At 44.4% G+C, this 16,364-nt stretch overlaps 3 protein-coding genes across 3 annotated transcripts; 1 reads left to right on the top strand and 2 right to left on the bottom strand.

The window, feature by feature from the left end:
- Positions 1-2,301: 2,301 nt before the first annotated feature.
- On the top strand, positions 2,302-5,386 carry FOMMEDRAFT_130907 (uncharacterized protein; the record flags this gene model as incomplete). Its single annotated transcript, XM_007261725.1, has 5 exons — positions 2,302-2,436; positions 2,673-3,159; positions 3,218-3,834; positions 3,894-4,430; positions 4,505-5,386. The coding sequence occupies 5 exons, from the start codon at positions 2,302-2,304 to the stop codon at positions 5,384-5,386; spliced, it is 2,658 nt and encodes an 885-aa protein (XP_007261787.1).
- Positions 5,387-6,779: 1,393 nt separating this feature from the next.
- FOMMEDRAFT_137991 (uncharacterized protein) lies at positions 6,780-8,836 on the bottom strand (the record flags this gene model as incomplete). Its single annotated transcript, XM_007261724.1, has 7 exons — positions 6,780-7,108; positions 7,182-7,295; positions 7,366-7,481; positions 7,549-7,838; positions 7,967-8,193; positions 8,257-8,547; positions 8,609-8,836. 7 exons carry the CDS (start codon positions 8,834-8,836, stop codon positions 7,007-7,009), a joined length of 1,368 nt encoding a protein of 455 aa, XP_007261786.1. The 3' UTR covers positions 6,780-7,006.
- Positions 8,837-9,011: 175 nt separating this feature from the next.
- Positions 9,012-9,503, bottom strand: FOMMEDRAFT_150414 (uncharacterized protein; the record flags this gene model as incomplete). The annotated part of the gene is made up of 1 exon (XM_007261723.1): positions 9,012-9,503. One exon carries the CDS (start codon positions 9,501-9,503, stop codon positions 9,012-9,014), a length of 492 nt encoding a protein of 163 aa, XP_007261785.1.
- Between the last annotated feature and the right edge of the window lie 6,861 nt (positions 9,504-16,364).

Here is a 16,364-nt window from a genome sequence, read left to right as displayed (position 1 = left end):
TCTCCATGCCCTCGCTTTGGGTGGTCCGGTCTGGATCTGGTCAAGGGATGGGGCCTGGCAATCGACACCCCGTAACTGCACTCGTTCGCTGCTCAAGTCTGGTCCGATCCCAACCTCTACCTACTCGTATTCGCATCACAGCAGACACGGACACTCTCACTCGCTCTCTGCACAAATCTTGACGCAGGCTGCACTATGTATGTGTTTCGGTTTATTTTCCTTAATTATTGTAGATAATGATGTATCGTACAAATATTTTAATATAATTGATTTTTGTTATTTTAATAATGAATGGATGTAAGGGGAAATTATTATTATTAAGAAATAATAACTATGTATAGTCTCTGTAAAACATTACAAACATGTATTACCCTTTCAAAACTTGGTAATCCTTACAATACATTTCAAAAAAGGGAGGTCCGATATTATGCATTTTATATGTTTAAAAGGGGTATTACCCTTATGTACTTTTATTACATTAATAAACCTTACAGTACCTTATACAAAGTTATACTACTTTATCAGAAATCGAGGTCCGATAATATGTAAATTACTTTTTTTACTTTTTTCACTTTTTTCACTTTTTTCACTTTTTTCACACCATTATAATGTAATATAACCTTTTAGACTTTTTCCCGATGGTGTTTTGTCTTGTTAACACAGTAGTCTGCTATGGTTCATGAATAAAATGTTCGGCCCTGCGTGTATTTGAGTTCTACTGTGACAGAATGCACGTATTTGATGTCAGTGGCACAATACTAGTATGCGAACGGTACGTAGGTTCAAAATGCTTGGTAGTCCCCTGAGTACAGACCAGTAGTCCTAAGCACTGTGATCTCTCTTCGTACTAGCCTGCTGACGTCAGTTTTACAATTTACTATCAAGGGAACAGTCTTCAGGTTCAGAGTGCTCGAAAGTTACCAGAACACAAACCAGTAGCCCTAAGCGCCGCGATCTCTTTGTACTAGTCCGAATGGCAAACTCTGGCATTGTCGGGCTTGAAAGATGTACTAGCATCAATGTAGCTGTAATGAAGGATTTGCGTCTTGCTGTTAGAAGGATTGACTGTGGATTGACTGTGTCAAACTAAGTAATAGGATAGGAAGACACATGAAATCGTCTGATCCAACAGAATACATCCAATGTTTGTCGAAAAGATCTGAATCGAATCAGCAGGGCTCAAACCATGAAAGGCTAGCGATGCACAAATACAGCATCCCGTCAGCTTTCTGAGATAATCTTCTCTAGTAACCGTACGCTCAGCAGACCTGTCACAATTTAAGCGCTGAGAATAAGGCCTTGACAGTCATAAACAAAAGTCGGATATAAGGCATACAGTGAGCGAAAATACCGCATATGCGGAACCTCGTTCATTTGTTGTTACCTATCCTGATTGATGTTTTCTCAGAGACTAATATGGGGGTACCTTCTGAGTCAAACCCCCTATCTCTTGATTCGGATTTGATTGATGCTTGGCTAGTATTCCCTATTGAGAGCCCTAAATTAGATTGTAGAAGTGGAGGTCGTTACTTCGCCATCAAGGACGTACTAGTCGAATATTGTAAAATAGACGCTCGAGGGCAAGAGAATGCTTCGAAAGAGCCGCAACCGTGTCATTTCGCCCTTGATGTGTGCGGAGGCTGTACAATGGCGTCAATCTGATCATCAATTTTGAGACTTAATCACATCATATTAGCATTGTGCTTTTGTTACCGCAGTTTGAGATTGAACTCGAAAGGTGGACGGAAGGTGGCAGACACGGTTACGATAGAAGATCTCCCTTCCGATACAATTTCATGCCCCCTCGTGCCGCATTAGCAGAGTTTGCCTGCGCGAATCTTGGGACTGGAGTGACATACAGGAAGGTATGACTCGAACTGGCAATCGCCTCCGAGATGTGATTTACGAGTACTTTTACGTGCAAGAATGAATTAAGACACTAGTACCGCTTCACTGTCGAGAGTGAGTCGATGAAGGTCATGCGAGTCAGTTGCAATAGGGTTGTAGTAAGGAAGAGGCGAGCCGTGTGTTGAACCCAAAAGGAGCGGCACGTGACGCGTAATGCTAAGCGCCTGCACTCTCAACTGCGACTGACAACGGACCCGCGCTCCGAGAATACGACCTCGAGGCTGAGGCATTACGACGCGCACGACTCCGCCTGCTTGACTCCAGCCCACCGCCACCCCTCCATAGACACCTGCCAATCCTTAAACGCGCCCTACTTGTCCAGATGTTCGCTTTGCTTTGACTGTTTCTCTCTTGTTTGCCTATACACCTCAGTCTCCGACTGCCTTCCTAGGCATGCCGCCCGACAACGACCCACTAGCAAAGGCCAACCAGATTGCTCACCGCTTCTTTATAAAGTTCGTGCTTGTCATTTATGATGCGCGCAATGTCGCGTCTGAGCTGCGCGACGATGCTAAAACCGACAAATGGGTGGGTGTCTCACCAGTCCTCCTTTCTCCTTATCTGGCAGCCCTGGCCCTGTTCGGAATGCTCGGAAGGACAGCGACGGGATATATGTTTCTATTAAATTATTGCTGCTATGACCGTTAATGTATTGTGGCAAGTCAGACGCGTGCCGAGAGTCTGCCTCAGCCCGTCTGACACTCGTTTGCCCTCCTCATTCAACCACATTCAATTACTGACTATACTCTATCAATGTCTTCCAGTTCAACATCGAAATACCAGACTCAGACGTGTACAAAGAGAAACTTCGGCTTTACAAGTCAATCTCGCAGCTAGGAGCTTCGCCTCCGCCGCTTGAGCTCCAGGTCCTCATGATCGTTCCCGAACTTACGGATTCGCAGGTGCTTGTGCAGCATCCTCCAAACTCGTCAAGGATCCGTGTGGAGCCTACACCTACGCACATTCTGCTCGAGAGCTGGACGCTCACATTTGTCGGCACGAGCAGCGGGTCGTTTTCTTCTCAATCCAGTTCAGGCGAAGTCACCCTTGCAACGGTATACAAGCATATTATGTCTGTCATCCGTAGCTTGTACACGCTACTCCGTGTACTTCCCGTATGGAAGATATGCAAGCGCTTGCGTAGGCGCCCAGGAGCATCTGCACGTAATGGCCAACTAGGTCTCATGCTGCGTCTTCGGCCGCGGAGCGCGGACGGTTCAGCAACTGAAGACATGCGATATTTGGGTTTCGGTAACTTTTGTCTGCATTTACAAGCTCTACTTATAGACACTAAGACTAATACCTCTAGATGAACCATTGTCACCAAGCTCTCCCCCATTAAAGACTGTCAGTCACACCTTCGAGCCTGTAACACATCCTCTGGGTGTCTTCTCCGCCGCTGTCACATACTTGGAAGCACCTCACTTTGAGATTGATACTGTCGAGGCCCTATTATCGTCACGTTTCTTATCTCTTGACGCTGGACCTGAGTTCACTCCAACACTGGCTCGGAACTCACAGCGTGAGAGCATGTCGGCCTCTCCGGGAAGTCTTCCGGCGCGAACCAGCCTGCCCTTATCACCAACGCCTGACAGAACGGACAGGGATAGGACAGGTGTTGGTCTTGCCGTTGGTGCGGGCACAGTATCGAGTATTGCAGATAGATTTGTTTTCCCCGCGAATAACACCGCAAGTGGAAGTCGTACATCCTTTCCAAGCACGAGTCCGCGCTCGCGCAACACTGCGCTTCCTTCCGCTCCGGGACCAGTACAGCGGTCGGTATCTGCACAGCAGCCACAGACCGGAGCAAGTGCAGGCTCTGCGGGATCAGTTGGCTCATCTTCGCGACCTTCACGTGAGGAAACGCGAGAGGGTGCGACACTCGCCCGTTTACGACGAGAGAGTACGGGCATGGGTCGTGGATCAGTACGTTTGAATTATGTTCAACTCATTCATTCATTCATTGTACTGACATGTTGACTTAGGACCTCCCTTCCACACCTGGTCCTCTCCTTATTCGACGGCCTTCTGCGACAGTAAATGCCTTCAAATCAGGCACACTATCCTCGGGTTCGCCATCACTGTACAGCAACTCGCCATCACTGCGACACGGATCGCCACTTTCGGGTCCATCCTTACCGGCAGCACCCACCGGTCGATCGCCTTCGGCTGTGCCACCCTCACCTACCAGCACTCGATTGCCAGTTTTTCGTGGAGAAACCGGTGCGGGACCGAGTTCGCCAATTGCAACTGCACATTACACTAGTTCGTCACCCGTTCTACCATTGCGTCCTTCTCCACCTACCCCCTTCGCACCATCAAGTTTGGGTGAGCGTCGGTTCCCTCCGTCATCTACGGGGCAGAGTCCATCAGCGGAGCTTGGTATCACGGGTTCGGATCCTGTGCCCGCTCCGTTACGGAGAAAGCGGTACTCGAGTAGCTTTGGTTACAGATATGCTGCTGCTGGTAGTGATGGCAGTGCTGGAAGTGGGGAGAAGGGTAAAGAGCCTGAGCGGGTCGGGGTAAGTATTCTTTTTCACTTTATGGGTGAAGTCCTTCTGTTTCTTACAACACTCTGCTAACTACCATTTCTTAGAGTGCCTCCTACTTGAGCACCAATACGGATGATGACGACATTTCTGCATTTGTGCAAGAAATTGACGCTCGAAAGCCGATAGGTGGTGGATTCAATAATCGGCATGATCGCGAGCGAACACTTAGCGAAGCAGGCCTAGCTAGACGAGCTCTTCTATCAGGCGCGGACCTTCCAGAACGATCTCAGCTATCTCAGCCAACGGAGGTTATAGATGCAGAGCGGCCAGATTTCTTGAGGAGACATACCAGAACAGTTTCAGAAGGACCCAGAGGCTCTGCTCTTGCACGTGAAGTCGCCACCTTAGTTACAACTGACACAGAAAGGCAGCCTTCAGAGCAATCTGGAAGCCCTCTTAGTCAAGACACAATAGAGGAACGGTTAAGAAATCTTAATAGCGCCTTTCGTGAGAGTATGGGTCTCGTTGAACGCAGACTAGGTGTCTCAAGGGATTCCGCAAGGTCGGGTTCGGATACACCACCATCGTCGTCGGCACCCTTCCCTCCGGCACGACCACTCCCTGTACCCGGTGCGTCACATCTACGCACACCGTCGTTTGGTGCAAGCGGCGCTGTCACGCCGGAACGTCCTCTTTCTGCTCCTAGACAAGCACGCAGAGACTCGGGGCCCGAGAGTTCCATGCCTCCTCGACGCTCCGCTACGACACCTGGAGGTGGAGGGCAGAATGTTAGTGTATGGGATAACCGACGGTTACGATCCGATTCTGACGGATCGTCTACTTCGGCGGTCGGTGAAATAGACCGTGCAAGGTTATTCTATGAGCAGGGCAATGCCGCTCGCGGGTCGGGTGGGTCAGTCAGTGCAGTGAGTGGGGCATCGGAAGAAGCCGTAGGGAGGATGGACCTGGATCGTAATGATCAGTGACTTTGGTTTGGGACCAAGGCCACAGTCGAAGACGGATAAAGGATTGTAGGGAACATTGTGCATGAAGAGATAAGAGCCTTTCGGTGAGTGGATCTCCTATAGCTTTTATACGTCTTCGCTTGGGCCTATCTTAACATGTGATCAGACCACACACTGACCTCGTTGCCTTACCAGTGGCTTCTCTGCCCCTCTACGTGACGATCTCAGGAATGCCGAGTTTCGCGCAGATGGTCAAGTGATTACTTATAGAATGTCGGCTTTATCGCAGAAGAATTGCGAAAAGGAACGACTTACGCTACGCTACGCTTCTTTATGCCTGTTGTCCGCGGCGTTTTTTCCTCGTGCAAGGACCAGATTCCGTGGACGCGCTCCTCAGCTTAATTGCATTGGTATCTCTTCTTTGCTAGACTTTGATCATATGCAATCGATAATCCTCACTCGAATCAGTACCTACTACCTGCTCTTTACTTGTTGCAGTCTTCTACTTTGTCTCCACTTCTCAGTCCACTTCCCCTCCTCTTCCCACTTTCACGCGCATTCCTGCGTTCTTGCAGGTTCTTCTCATTTCTTCTCTATTGCGGATTAATTGTCACGCTGCATCCGCTGTATTTTTCGTTATTATCTCCCTTTTCAAGTTCGGCGACTTGCAGTGGAGCTCTCTTTTTAAATCTTGCATATTCAATCACTCAGGAGGCGACAACACGTATGTTGCATACTTTAATTTTTACTTTCTCAGCAGCTCGTTCAATGTTGTCCTGTCTTCTTATAATCTTCCTATTCTTCCCCATGTTGACCTTCATGCATCGTCACAGATTCGTCAGGATGTTCGTCTTCCAATTTTTGCCACACCCCTCGCATTCTCTTCTCACTCCGTTACTTCACCCATCCATCATCAGCATCCTAGACTATCTTCTCGATGCATCTTCACCATTCACATTCATATCCTCTGGTTCCTCATCACCGCTCGACCCACACGTACCTCTCCGCTTTGCACTTTCACATTCCGATCCTCTTATTTTTCCTCTAGTTTCTTCTATCATCTGTTCAACTGACCATCACCTATCGTACATCATCTATTTCCTATCCTCTTATCCTCTATCATGACTTCTTTACTTCTTTGTTGATCGATTGACCTGATTAGCTTTAGCTTTCATTTGTTTGTTTGCCTTAGTTGATTTTTGTTGGTCCGATTTTGATGTAGTGCTTGTGCTTAGCGTGTGTATGGTTTGATCTAGGAATGCGAGTACGAGACCCCTTGGATGAGATTTACGTGTAGTGTAAACCGACGTTATTAACGACGGTATTGAGTGGTAAGGTGCTGCGTTCTGAACAATCATCACGAAAATCAAGTCAATTGAGTTTCAGCAAGTCGACTTGAGATTGTGCTAGACTAGGAGATTTGACATAGATTCAGGATATACATGGCGTAAATGCACCAAGCGAAAGGATCAAACTGCATACTAGTATACATTTGCAGGAAAAGCGAAAGGAAAGCACACCATCCTTCCAACACAACCCCAAGAAGAAAGAAAAAGGATGAGAACTCCTATGCAGAGTGAAAGCAAAAATAGTTTAAACGTGAATATTTTCAAGAGATATGCATTGCATATTAGAATCAATTCATTTTGGTGAGCTGGTGATGAATCCTATGATATAGTCGACTATCGTTCCTGTCTCTTCTCCAACTGGTCGGATCCATTCACGTGGTAACGAGTACCCGTACTATATTATCAAGAGTCAGAATACGTTTCTATGAATAATTTCAACAGTGGCATCTATTGCAAGCAGTACGCACCGTGCCAGTATCCCTTAGGTGGACAGCATACGAGTATTTAACTCCTGCAGAGGCATACATCCAGTCGAGAATGTTGCCTGGAGCAGAATAGAGCATCGAGCATAAGCTCCCGGTCTACGTTCAACATAACATATAAAAAGCCTAGTTCAATCACTTCGATAAGAGCGAGACGAAGGGTACATACGGTGTACGCCGTCCCATGCTTCTTCCTAATCGCGGCCGCTGCACCTAACGCAGCCTCGTACAAATTTTCCGCGTCTGCAGGGAGCATGTCGCACGAATACGAGTACGGCCAGCTTACTAGCATCCAACCATAAGTAAATATCCACTTAAAACAAATGAATATCAACAAAACGCATATACTCACGCATTTGTCCGTAACTCCTTAAATCCATAAATGCAACCAGCTCGGGAAGCTGCATAACATAATTCGCGATGTTATTCACCTCGGGAGCCTCGAAGGGTCGACGTCCGGGGAACCAGTGCGAGCAAGGGTCCGCAGGAGGAGGTCGGGAGGGTCTGGGCTTCTTTGGTTTCTTTGGTTTCTTTCCCTTCTTTTTTCTAAGAGCCTCGGCTTCATCCGGTTCGAGGGTGTCGAAATCCTCGAGCGGAGATGAGGTGAGGGTTGGGAATTCTGACGGTGACCAATGATATCCCTTTCACCGTCATTAGAAATGTATAGAAGAAGATTCATACGGAACGAGGTCCTACCCAGTTCCTAAATAGATAAGCAATCCAATTCAGCCCAGGGAGAATGTTTATCAATAATCCCGATGAACATAATACAGTACCTATTCATATCCAAACCTTGGCACGGCTCATTCGGTCCAAGCAGCATTCTGTTCTTGTACCATAGTCTGTCGCTCTCCCATGTGTACACGTAGCCATCGGGATTCGGTACGGGAATGATGTAGAAGTCAAAGTCAGTTAGTAAATGCGTAAGTGTGTTGGTTTCGGATGAATCAGCGAGGAGGGCGTGTGCGATGTAGAGAGCTGATGCTGAAGCGACCCACTGAGGTGGAGCGGGTGTCAATGTTAGCAGCGCATAGTAGTGGACGTGAAAAGACAGACAGACCTCTCTTGCATGCTGTGCTCCAGAAATTACGAATCCCCTCTTAACACGCGTTTGTCCGTCTTCATTTAGGACATTACCGCCTGTAATCCGCATGGCATACATCTCCCTCCCTTCTGCAGAATGGCCCAGTTCATGGATAGTGACATTTTCCGGATAGAGTGCTGCAAGATGTTCCAAGTACTCATCGATTTCAAACAAAGGATGATAGGTTTCGTGGAAGGTTGTGTTTGTGAAGGATGAAAGGTTCCACGGGTCCGTTCCATGGCCCCTACCCGGTGGAACTGGATGGGTCTGTTCACATTATCAGCAGTGGGTACTGATATAGCCTGTTGATATGAGCCAATGCACATACCACACCAAGTGCGTGTGGGGCACCAAGACTTTCTTGCTTCACGTCAAGCTCCCAGTGGAGATCCTGTGCGAACAACACTTGATCGCTATCTTCCGCTCGAGTGTGGCATATCAGACAGAGGGCAAATAAAGTGACAAGTACTCTTGCCAATGCCAAAAGATTACGCATGTGGTGGATGAGGAAGACACGGTCATTGGCCCGGCATGCATCTGCAACGCGCGCCAACATGTCGATCCTAGTTTCAGTCTCAGATTTTCTTTATCTCTAATCATATGCATGTTAATTTTCTCACACAAACATATCTCCCTGGTCCTCCCAGTAAGCACGCAATTGTGTCCAAATTAATACCATTGCTAGTAATATACGCCCCTTACCCAACGAAACAGTCAACATTGACTACCAATCACTGCTCTTCTTCTTCGTCTAGATCATCCTTTCCACGCTCTTCTACAGATGAGACAAGGTATTCCTTCACCACACTTATCCCGTCGACATTCTCAATCTTCGCGATAATTTCAAGAAAGGCCTTTTTGATTTCCTTATCCTTTTCTTGACATTCTTCACTATACTCATCCAAAGGTTCGCTTTCATTATGCAACTGTGCAATCCTTTCCTTCTGTGCCCCTGAAGCTGCACCAACGACTGCTTTCATTAGTTCTGCTGTTAACTTGTTCCTTTTACCCTTTGCTGCCGCAATCTTCTGCTCCGCTCGTAATCCACGCAAATGCGTTGCAGCTCTCTGGGCAGCGTGTCCAAAGGTTCTCCACATATTTGCAACCAGGTCGTTCACCTCTTTAACAAACGGATCACCTGTTGCTTTTAAGCTAGGTGCGTGTTCTTGTCGCATTTTCCTCGCACCATCCTTAGCTTCACGTACTTGACGAGATCTTGGCATTCCTTTATCTTCAATGCAGATGCACACAGACCAAAGAGTTACAGTATCATGCAGTCCCACTTATAGAGCCCAGGTTGCATGTTATCGGGATGATTGCGTTATTGACTAATAGGAAGCTTTTGCAAAGCTTGTTGTTGGATTGGTAAGACCATGCGAAGTACTAATTCTCTACATTCACAAGAAAGAGCAACAACGAACACACACACATATATAACTCTTGTTTCACACCTTTCTCACTGTCCCAAAAAGTGGGAAGTTTCACCAATTGTACAATCTCTCCAGTCCTGCCCGGATGGTTGGTTGTTTCTGCGTACTTTCATTCACTTGAATTAGGCTGCAAGTCGCTAACAAGGGGTACTTATAGCCCACATTGCTTACAATGAATAGCAATATTGCGAGTATGACGTGACTAGGCAAGCCTCCTTCATCGAAAACAAGAGCCGCACAACTCTGTTATCCGACATCACCCAATGCGTTTTGTGAAACGCAATGCAGGAGTGTACCACTGGCATGAACAGTTTGCAAGAATAAGTACCAAAGACTACTCAATCTCCACTTCTGCATCATCACCCTAGTATCCGACATTTGAGTGGCTGTCTATGCCCATCTATCATATGCAAGAAGCACGTTAAACCGTGTTGGTTGAAGAAGTACAATGAAAGACACACACAGTGTAGACTGTCCTATGCTTCTTAATTGTATACACTGTACCTTATACAAGGCTTTTGTATCTACAGCTTGAAGAAGTGTATTGTATAAATACAAGTATGTCTATCTTACTGACACCCAATCATAGTAAACCTTTGCTTGTACAAGAAGCATCAACAGGATGCATATACCACACATCTGACTATAACTCAAATTCACAATTACAGCTGACTCAGAAGTTGCATAATATAGTCTGTAATGTTAATTACTTTAGGGGGCTCAAAGGATTGATGTCCTAGGGACACTGTAAACAAGGTCTGTATGAGGAGGTTGGGTTGAAGAAGGGTGGCAAAAGTTTAAAAGGGTTTAGAAAGTTTAAAATTTAAAAATGTAAAAGGGTTAGGACAAAGGAAAGAGATTGACACAATAGTAAGTACTAATGCCCAAAACATAGGAGAGTTGTAGGGTAGTAATGGGTAGTCTTAATCTAATGTCAGCAACAGTGTAGAGGGGACCTGAAGGCTCAGCAAGGGGACCCAGGCTACAACTATCCTACACAACAGAAATACAGAACACAAGCACTAGAACATAGTCAGAACTCACAGAACAGGCAGAGAGAGAGAGTGAGACAAGAGTAGAGTATATAGAGTGAGCCTAAGAGTACAGGACTACCTAGAGTAGACAAGATCAAGACTACAGGACCAGTCTGATCTTGTATGCCTATATATACTAAACTACACAAGAGTACTTAGAGAGCATGAGCCACTAAGAATGATGAGCCACAAAGAATGAAAGAAAGGAATGTCAAAGATAAAGGTACAAAGAATGAAGGGATGGATAAAGGGTAAGAGACTATAGAATGATACAAAGAATGAAGGGGTGGTCAAAGGAATGGAATGATGAAGTAAGGAAGGGTAGTGGCAAGAGTCAGCACACATATAGTTCAGAGACAGTGCCCCTGAGGGATGGAAGTCCTGAGTTCCAGTATGGAAGGGTGCAGAACCCTCAGAACTGAAGGTACAAGAGCTCTGAACCATAACATATAATTGGTCATCATCAGAATAAGTAGCTCTCAGATCACTCCTACCTGTAATCCTTGACTCTGCCAAACTGGGTGAACTTGAAACCAAAGAAGCTCAGGCCTATTCATTACCCCTTTTAGTTTAGTATTGATCCCTTTGTAGTGTAGACATGGACCCTACTACACTGACTGCCACCCCTACTGTCCTGCCAGATCAGCAGTTACAAGCAGAGCTAGCTTAATACATATAGACCTCTATCTAAGAGGCCTTTGCTAACCACATACCCTCAGCCCCTTCAGAACCTGTTCTAATCATTCTAGAAGTTGTAACCTGTTCTAGAAAGAAAGTACATGTAGCCCACCCTTTGGACTTTAATGGGCAGCACTTTGAGGACTTCCAGTGCTAAGTCAAACTATACATAGCTACTACTTCAACTAATCTATCCTCAGATCTCAATTGTGTCCTATTTGTTCTCTCCTTTATGAAGGAAGGTAACACAGCCACTTGGGCCCAGAACTAGATTGAAGGTCATCAGATTGGAAGCCTGATCCAACTTCAGAACAATGAGTCATACTCAGAATTCATAGGGCAGCTCTGTGCTTCCTTCATCAATCCAAATAAGAAGCATAATACACAGAACAAGCTTGTATCTCTGTAACAGGGTAAATATTCTACCAATACCTTCTTTCAGGAGTTCAATATCCTGGCCCAGAAGGCAGGATTCATACTCAGGTTCAATGATGTCCTCATTAGAATGCTTAAAAAAGCTCTTCACCTAGAACTAGTCAATAAGATTCTTGGAATAATGCTGGAACTAGTCACCTACACTAAGTGGAAGACACACACTATCTCCTTCAACTAAGCTGTAGCTTGGATGTGTCAAGTCTATACAGAATACTTACACATGTGTCCAGCTCTGACAGTTCTGAGCCCTCAGATCAATCTGCCCATAATTCACAATCAATCTGTTCTAATGGACATTAGAGAAGCCTGAAAGTAAGAAGCATACTTTGCTTACAGAAAGTCAGGGCACCAAATTAAGGACTGCCTGTAGAAGTGACAGTACATCTGTCAGGTTATTAGAGTAATGATGAGTGACAAGTAGGATTTGTAGTAAGAAACCTTTTCTACAAATCCAGAAGTCACCTTGAAACTCCTGGACCCTGACTATGTACTCTAGGATTTTGTGGAGACCTAACAGTGAATGTAACACTGAAGGGCTATGACTCAGATTTTTTAATAGTCACTTTTGATTCAATAGACACTGTAGGATTAGAAGTAAATAAAGTAAGAAAAGTAGGAAAAGTAGAAAAAGTAGAAAAAATAAATCAACAAAATTATTTATTAGATAGAAAAAAGTTGAAAACAAAAGTAGATAGTTCTCCTATTTCTTCTGATTCTTTTGATTCTTCTCTTCACACTTCATCTGAGTCTAAATCTGTACAATCCAACCTACCACTTCTACATTCTAAGATCTTAAAACATTCAGAACATTCAGAATGTTACCCAGCCCTGTTCACTACTCAGTAGTTTGTCTGTAGTATCAAGTAGGGATAGTCTCAGCTGAGTTCACAGCTAAGGACATGAGTCTGTCCTTGTTGAAAGAGAGAGGTTAATGAGGAAATGTTAGTACATATACTCACCCTCTTAGACAACAAGGCCATACAAGCTGTACATTCCCTTCAGAACAAGTAGCAGTTCATCTAAGGACATTCTAAACACTAGCTCCAAGTCCCTGTCCTCTTAGCTCCCTTCTTAGGATCCCCCCAGATCTGAACAACAGCTCTGGTAGACAGTGGATACACTAGTTTGTACATTAATGAGGCCTTTGTGTAGGAACACCACCTCCCTACTTAACACATTCTACTTCCAATCCTAGTATACAATACAGACAGAACCCTGAACCAGAATAGTTGGATCACTAAGTTTGTCTAACTACAGATGACTATTCAGGATCATGAGGAAAGTATTGAGTTCAGAGTCACTAACCTCAGAAAGACAGACATCTTTATCAGATTTGAATGGCTCAAGGCTCACAACCCTACTATTGACTGGTTAGAGTAGACACTTGTGTTTGATCAGTGTCCCAAGTCTTACAGCTACCTTGTACTACTGTTCTGAGTAGATACAAACACTTCTAATGTTACTAACAGTTCTAATGAAGGTGACCAGTTGTTCTTCTTTGACTAGGATAGATATGTGGATACATATTCTAGTCAAGGTAGAATAGAGTCAATCTAAAGGATGTCTGAGACAGAACCAGTCCAGAACCCTCTTAGAACAACTCTACTCTAGAATGTATACAGACCCAGCCTACTAGATTTTGTCCAAGAGTTCCCTAAAGTCTTTAGTGAAGAGGAATTCAACCAGCTTCCTAAACACTGTCCCTAGGACTATACAATTGAATTGACTAAGGGTTTCCAACCTAAGGATTGTAAGGTCTACCTACTCAACAGAGACAAGTAGGAGGCACTCAACAAGTTCCTTCAGGAAAATCTTTAGAACAGCTGGATCCAACCCTTGAAGTCCCCTATAGCCTCCCCTTTCTTCTTTGTCAAAAAGAAAGATAGGAAGCTCTACCTAGTCCAGGATTATTATTGTCTTAATGAGGGTACTGTCAAAAACAAGTACCTGCTCCTCCTGATTCAGGAGCTCATTAATAAGACACATACATCTAGGGTTTTCACTAAGTTGAATGTTTGATAGGGATATAATAATATTTGGATCTGAGACAGAGATGAGTGGAAGGCTGTGTTCCAAACCAATTGCAGATTGTACAAACCAACTGTAATGTTCTTCAGACTAACTAACTTGCTTACAATGTTCTAATCATTCATGAATCACATCCTTACAGATCTGATTGACTTGGGGCACATTAGTGTGTATCTGGACAACATTCTGATCTTCACCCAGACAGTTGAGTACTATTACTGACTAATCTAAGCAGTTCTACAACAGCTCTAAGATAATAAACTGTTCCTCTGAGAAGCAAAGTACTCTTTTACACAGGAGTCAGTAGATTATCTGAGCTTTGTGATCAGTGGAGGAGAGGTCTGTATGGATCCAGCAAAGGTAACTGTAGTTTAGAACTGGCTACAATCTCAGAACCTGAAACAGGTCCAAGCATTCCTTAGGTTTGCAAACTACTACTAATACTTTATTCAAGGCTTTAGTACTATTGTCTAGCCCCTTTATGATCTCACTAGCAAGGATGTTCCTTAGTAATAAGATGATCAGTAGTAGTCTGCATTCGAGTCCCTCAAGCAGGCTATCACTAGTAAGCCTGTATTAGTAGTTCTGACAGTTACAGACAAGTTCTGAGTCAAAGCCAACTCTTCCAACTTTGTGAATGGAGTAGTACTGTCCTAGTTCATTGACAGAAAGTAGTGTCTGATAGTGTTCTGATCAGAATCTCTCTCTACAACAGAATGGAACTACCCTATTTATGACAAGGAACTCCTTACAATTGTCTGTTCCTTAGAAGAGTAGTGTCAATATCTTCTTAGTACTGTACAGAAGTTTGAGATTTAGAGTGATCACCTTAATCTCCAGTACTTCCAGGCACTCTAGAAGCTCAACTACTACTAAGCCTGCTAGATGTTAGAACTGTAGAACTTTGACTTTGTACTGACCCACAAACTCAGAATGTAAATGATGAAAGCTGATTTACTCTTGAGACAAGCAGGTCATGAAAGGGGGGAGAATGATAATGAAAATCTTGTTCTCCTAAACAATTCCTATTTCACATCCAAGACAATCTGAGAGATCTGACTCAAATCTGAGGATGTTGACTTTGTCACTTACATACAGTGAGCTCTGAGACACACACAGGACCAGGTTGTAGTGAAGCAACTAGAGAAACAGGCTAGGGATTGGGAGGAGGATGAGGATGGACAGGTTTACTAGGAAGGCCAACTGTATGTTCTAAAGGATTGGAAGCTACAGGAGGACATTGTCTAAGCTTATTACAACAATCTAACCACAGGACATTTAGGCTGACACAAAATGTAGGAACTTATTACTTGGAACTACTAGTGGTCTAGAATGTAGAGGGAAATCCTAAAGTATATGACTGGTTATAATATGTGCTAACAGACTAAGGCCTACCAGACAAGGGTTTGGGCTCTCCTACATCTGTATTAGATTCCAGATCACTCTTAGGAAGAAGTCTTAGTAGACCTGATCAGCAAACTACCTGAGTCTTAGGGTTACAACACTATCTGTGTGATTGTTGACTGATTCTCCAAGCAAGTCTACACAGTTCCAACCCAAACAGAACTCACTTCCAAAGGCATAGTACACATTTATCAGGATCATGTCTTCTGGTTACACAGACTCCCTCAGAAGCTCATTCATGATTATAGACTACAATTCAAGTCAAAATTCATGTGAGACTTGTATACACTTCTTGGAATTCAAGGGAACCCTTTCACTACCTATCACCTATAGACTGATAGTCAAACTGAGTGAGTCAATCAGGAGATCAAGCTCTACCTCTAAATGTTCATCAATCATTAGTAATCAGATTGGTCTGAATAGCTAGCTCTAGCAGAATTTGTGCACAATAACTAGTAACACTCTACAACAGGACAGTCCCTATTCTTCCTCAATCATGAGAGACATCTGTACTAGGGGACAGTTCTGAACCAGAACAGTAGTTCTGAATCTGTAACAGACTTTGTAGAACAGATGCACAGAACCAGAGAGGACACACAAGCTCTTTTGGAAAAGGCAGTATAGGTTATAAAGCAGAACTATGATTAGAAGAGGTCTGTAGCTGAGGATTACTAGCCTGGTGACAAAGTTATACTGGAAGCCACTAACCTGACCACAGATTGCCTAATGAAGAAGTTGGACAACAAGTACTTCAGACCCTTTGTTATTGAAAAGAAGGTCAGTGCCTCTGCCTACAAACTCCAACTTCCAGCAATATGGAAGCACATACACTCAGTGTTTAACAAGGTTCTACTGTCTTAATACTACAATCTGGGTTTTCCTTCACAACAAAGACCCCTACCACCTCTACTGGAACTCATCAGTTCTGAACCAGAATACAAAGTAGAGTACATAGTAGATGCTAAGCTAGTGTGTAGAAAGCTTAAGTTCCTTATCCACTAGAAGGGATACCCAGTTGAAGAACACACTTAGGAACCTGCTGAGAATCTCACTCATACTACTAAGGCAATCCAAG

The sequence above is a fragment of the Fomitiporia mediterranea genome, assembly GCF_000271605.1.
Source record: "Fomitiporia mediterranea MF3/22 unplaced genomic scaffold FOMMEscaffold_1, whole genome shotgun sequence".
Taxonomy (NCBI): Eukaryota; Fungi; Basidiomycota; class Agaricomycetes; order Hymenochaetales; family Hymenochaetaceae; genus Fomitiporia; species Fomitiporia mediterranea.
The sequence above is the reverse complement of the archived record's forward strand: the minus strand, read 5'-3'. Positions and strand labels throughout refer to the sequence as shown.